We start from the raw sequence: 5,131 nt of genomic DNA, 5'->3' as shown, positions 1-5,131 counted from the left end.
ACATCTATACTTATGAAGAGGAAAACAGAGGAAACCAATAAAATCAAAATAAAAAAAAAACAAAATAAAAAAAAAAGATTAGAGGAAGATAAAGTAAAACAGATTATGGCCATCCGTAAAGAAATAGAGGAAGATAAAAGACATAAAAGATTATGGCCATCTGTAAAGAAATACAGAAGATGCAGCCAAACAGTTTGTGATCTTCAGAGAGGAAACAATTTTTTAAATTTTTTATATTAATCACTGGTTATTGAATTTGTATCCCAGCCATAGCCTCCTCCCTCATTCCCTGCCAAACCCACCCTCCCTCATCTCCTCCCTGCCCCGCTCCAAGTCAGCTGTAGGGGAGGGCCTCTTTCCCTTCCATCTGAACTTAATTAATCAGGTTTCTTCACAACAGGCTGCCATGTCCTCCTCTGTGGCTTAGCAAGACTGTTCCTCCCTCGGAGGGTTGGGGGAGAGGTGAAGGAGCCAGTCACTGAGTTCCTGTCAGAAATAGTTCCTGTTCCCCTTACTAGGAAAACCCACTTGGTTACTGAGCTGCCATGGGCTACATCAGAGTAGGGGTTCTATGTTATATCCATACATGATCCTTGGTTGGAGAAACAGTCCCATAGAGAGCCCCCGTGCCCTGATATATTTTGTCCTTGTGGAGCTCCTGTCCTCTCTAGGTCATACTAACTCCCCTTCTTTCATATAATTCTCTACCCTCTGCCCAAGGTTTGGTTATGAGTCTCAGAAATAATTAAATCACTAAAAGAAATAAAAAAAAAAAACAGAGGAATGTTCACATAGACAGCTGAAGGACCTGAAGAAAAATACAGTCAGACAGGTGAAGAAAATCAACAAAATGGCTCAAGATCTGAAGATAGAATTGGAAAACTTAAAGAAAACACAAAGGGAGGAAATCATGGAGAGAAAAAACTTGGGGAATAAAACAAAAAATACAGAGGTAAGCATAACCAATAGAATACAAGATATGGAAGAAAGAATCTCAGGTGTGGAAATACAATGGAAGAAATTGATGAATCCATTAAAGAAAATATTAAATCTGAAAACTTTTCTGACACAGATGGTCCGAGAAATCCAAGACAATAACAAAGAATAATATGAATAGAGGAAAAAAAAGATTCCCTCCTCCAAGGCCAAGAAAATATTTTCAACAAAATCATAGAAGAAATTTTTTCCAACTGAATACAGAGAATAACACAAGAGGCTCACAGAACACCTAATAACTTAGACCAGAAAAGAAAATCCTCCTGCCACATAATATTCAAAACAGTACATATACAGAACAAAATAATAATAATAATAATAACAGCTGCAAGGGAAAAAGGCCAAGTAACATGTAATGGCAAACCTCAGAATCACATTTGACTTTTCAACAGAGACTATGAAAGCCAGAAGGGTGTGGACAGATATCATGCAGACACTAAGAGAACATTGATGTCAGCCCAGGCTACTATACCCACCAATACTCTCAGTACTCATAGATGGAGAAAACAAGATATTCAACAACAAAAACAAATTTAACAATACCTACCCACAAATTCAGAGTTACAGAAGATACTAGAAGGAAAAATACAACGCAGGAAAGCTAACTATATTCAGAAAAACACAGGAAATGAATGACCTGACTACAGAAAAACTGAAAGTAGGCAAGAACACGAACACACTACCACAATATGAAACATCACAACATCAATATGAAAGGATCTAACAGACACTGGTCATTAATCTCCCTCAACATCAATGGACTCAGCTCTCTAATAAAAAGATACAGAATAACAGAATTGATACATAAAAAAGATCCAAAAATCTGTTTCATACAAGAAACACACCTAAGTCACAAAGATAGACATTACCTGAGAGTAAAGGGCTGGAAGACAGTTTTCCAAGCAAATGGACCCAAGAAGCAAGCAGGAGTAGCCATTCTAATATCTAATAAAATATATTTTCAATGAAAATTAATCAAAAGAGAAGGGGAAGGTCATTCATATTCATCAAAGGAAAATTCCACCAAGAAGACATCACATTTCCGAACATCTATGCCACAAATTCAAGAGCACTACATTTGTAAAAGAAACATTAAAAAAATTGAAGCCACACATAGTTCCCCACTCATTAATACTGGGAGATTTCAACACCCCATTCTCTACAAAGGACAGGTTACCCCAAAACTCTACGGGGGAAAACTTACAGATGAAAAACACCTTCAGCAAAATGGCTGTACACAAAATTAAGTCAAAATATCAAATGCCATCCTTTATACAAAAGACAAATGGGCTGAGAAAGAAATTAAGGAAACAACACCCTTCACAAAGGACACAAAAGACATAGAGTATCTTGGTGTAACTCTAACCAAGCAAATCAAAATAACTTCAAGTCTCTGAAGAAAGAAATTGAAGAACCTATCAGAAGATGGAAGAATTCCCATGCTCATGGCTTAGCAGAATTAACTTAGTAAAAATTGCCATCTTACCAAAAGTAGTCTACAGATTCAATGCAAGTTCCATCAAATTACCAACACAATTATTTACAGACCTTGAAAGAATAATTATCAACTTTATGAGCAATAACAAGAAACCCAGAATAGCTAAAATAAATCTGTACAATAAAAGATCTTCTGGAGGTATCTCTATTCTTGATCTCAAGCTGTACTATAGACCAGCCTAATAAAAACTGCATAGTACTGGTATAGAAACAGAATGGTGGATCAATGGAATTGAATACAAGACCCTGAAATAAACCCACATACCGATAGACACCTGATTTTGGACAAAGGATAACAAAACATACAATGAAAAAAAAAAGATAGAATCTTCAACAAATTCTGATGGTCCAACTGGATATCTACATATAGAAGAATACAAATAGATGCATACTCATCACCCTGCACAAAAATAAACTCCAAAGGGTTCAAAGACCTCAACAGAGCACCAGACACACTAAAACTGTTTGACAAAAAAGTGCAGAACAAGAGAACCAAAAAATCAAGGGTTTTTTTTCTGAGACTGACAACCCAACGAAGGACCATGCATGGAGATAAACTAAAACCCCTGCACAGAGGTAGCCCATAAGATCTCAGGCTACAAGTGGGTTCCCTAATAAGGGCAAGAGAGGCTGTTTCTGACATGAACTCAGTGGCTGATTCATTGTTCACCTTCTCATGAGGAGATGAGGAACAGCCATAGCAGGCCACAGAATAGGACAATGCAGCCAGGCCTGAGACCTGATAGAATAGGGTCAGATGGAAGGGGAGAAGGTCCAACCCTATCAGTGAACTGAGGGAGGGGCATGGGAGAAGAAGAGGAAGGGAGGGTGGGATTTGGAGAAAATGAGGAAGGGTGACATAGGTGGGAAACAAAGTGAATAAACTGTAATAAATAAATAAAAATCAGATGCATATATGCAGTACACACAGACATATAGACCAAAGCATACCACATGAGCAGTTGCCCAGAGTTCCTCATCTTTCTGTGTGCTGATAATGCAATCCTGGGCTTTCATATTTATACAGCCATCTATACTTGCAGTAATTAACTGTTTGTTATATGAAAAAAAAAAAACAATTCAAAGAATCAATGAAACCAAGAGCTGGTTCTTTGAGAAAATCAACAAGATAGAAGAACCTTTAGACAAACTAACTAAAAGGCAGAGAGAGACACTATCCAAATCAGCAACATCATAAACAAAACTGGGGACATAATGACAGACACTGAGGAAATTAAAAGAATCAGTAGGTCTGACCTCAATAGCCCATATACCAAAAAATTTGAAAATCTAAATGAAATGGACAATATTTTTCATAGATTTAACTTATGAAAACTTGAGAATTCTTAATCTAAACTAATAAACTCATGATGATGTATACTTTATAAATGATTCCAAATTCTGTCCTATTTTAGACAGATTCATCATATCCTGAAGGCATAACATGGACATATCTAAAGCCAGCATGACACTTTAAAGTTCACTGATGCTTCTTGCTTGTACTGTATCCTCTCAGTGCAACACCACAACTTCTAAATCTCTTAACTTAGTTTCTCACTTTTTATCTATATGCACCCGTATTGTCAAAACTATACAAGATGGAGGCCACCTCTATTAATTTTCTGCTGAACATTTCATCAATTAGTCATGCATAGCAGATCTCGGGCAAAAGGGGAAGTGTGCAGGGCCACGGCTGTGTGTAATCTAAGCAGCTGCTGAGACTATAGAAGAGGTTTGTGTTAGAGGCTGAAGCACTGTGGGAGGATTGCTGTTACTCTGCTGACAGTAGTAATCTGCCAGGTCTTCAGCCTGCACACTGCTGATTGTGAGAGTGAAATCTGTCCTAGATCCACTCCCTGTGAAGCGATCAGGGACCCCAGTGTATCGATTGGATGCATAGTAGATTAGCAGTTTAGGAGACTGCCCTGGTTTCTGTTGGTACCAATGTACACTAGTACCCACATTCTGACTGGATTTGCAGTTTAAGGTGATCCTGTTTCCTATATATGTGGACATGGTTTCAGGAGACTGGGTCATCACAATGTCCCCTTCAGCACCTGCAATAGGAAAAAGACAATGAGTATTCACATACACACATAATGAATTCCTGATGAAAATGTTAGGATTAAAAATGCCTTTTCTAATGGCATTGCCTGCATACTATTGGATTCCAATAGTAATTAGCTGTTTCTCTACAAATGAATTACTTTGATGATATTCCAATAGTCTTTAATGTCTCACCAGACATCCAGAGGAGCAGGAATATAAAGACCTGGGTCTGTGACTCCATCCTCATGCCACTGCCTGTCTGATGCTTTTCAGCTCTCAATGCAAAGGCCTCGTTTATAAAATATGAGCAGCTGGGCTGGCTTGTAGGGACCTATGCAAAGTAGCCATCAAATAAGAAAGGAAATAGCCTGGGTTCTGGAGTGTGAAAGTATCCAGGTTAAATCTACAGCCAAAACTATCATCCAAGAAAATAAGCAATCACTGGGGGGGGGGGGGTCTCAAGATAGAAGCTCAAGGACCAACTTAGAATTGTCAAACTGCAAATACTGAGATGCACTATTGACAGTCTTCCATTAAAAACCAGAGACCTTAAGACCAAGTGAATTTGACAGAAATAATACTAGAAAAC

At 38.0% G+C, this 5,131-nt stretch overlaps 1 gene segment (V, D, J or C); it reads right to left on the bottom strand.

The window, feature by feature from the left end:
- Nucleotides 1–4,197: 4,197 nt before the first annotated feature.
- Nucleotides 4,198–4,801, bottom strand: LOC129676440 (immunoglobulin kappa variable 4-1-like). The segment is given in 2 exon segments: nt 4,198–4,550; nt 4,735–4,801. Coding segments are annotated over 2 exon segments (408 nt in total).
- Nucleotides 4,802–5,131: the final 330 nt, after the last annotated feature.

Source organism: Psammomys obesus, unplaced genomic scaffold (assembly GCF_907164565.1).
Source record: "Psammomys obesus unplaced genomic scaffold, mPsaObe1.curated_primary_1811, whole genome shotgun sequence".
NCBI classification, from domain to species: Eukaryota; Metazoa; Chordata; class Mammalia; order Rodentia; family Muridae; genus Psammomys; species Psammomys obesus.
The sequence above is the reverse complement of the archived record's forward strand: the minus strand, read 5'-3'. Positions and strand labels throughout refer to the sequence as shown.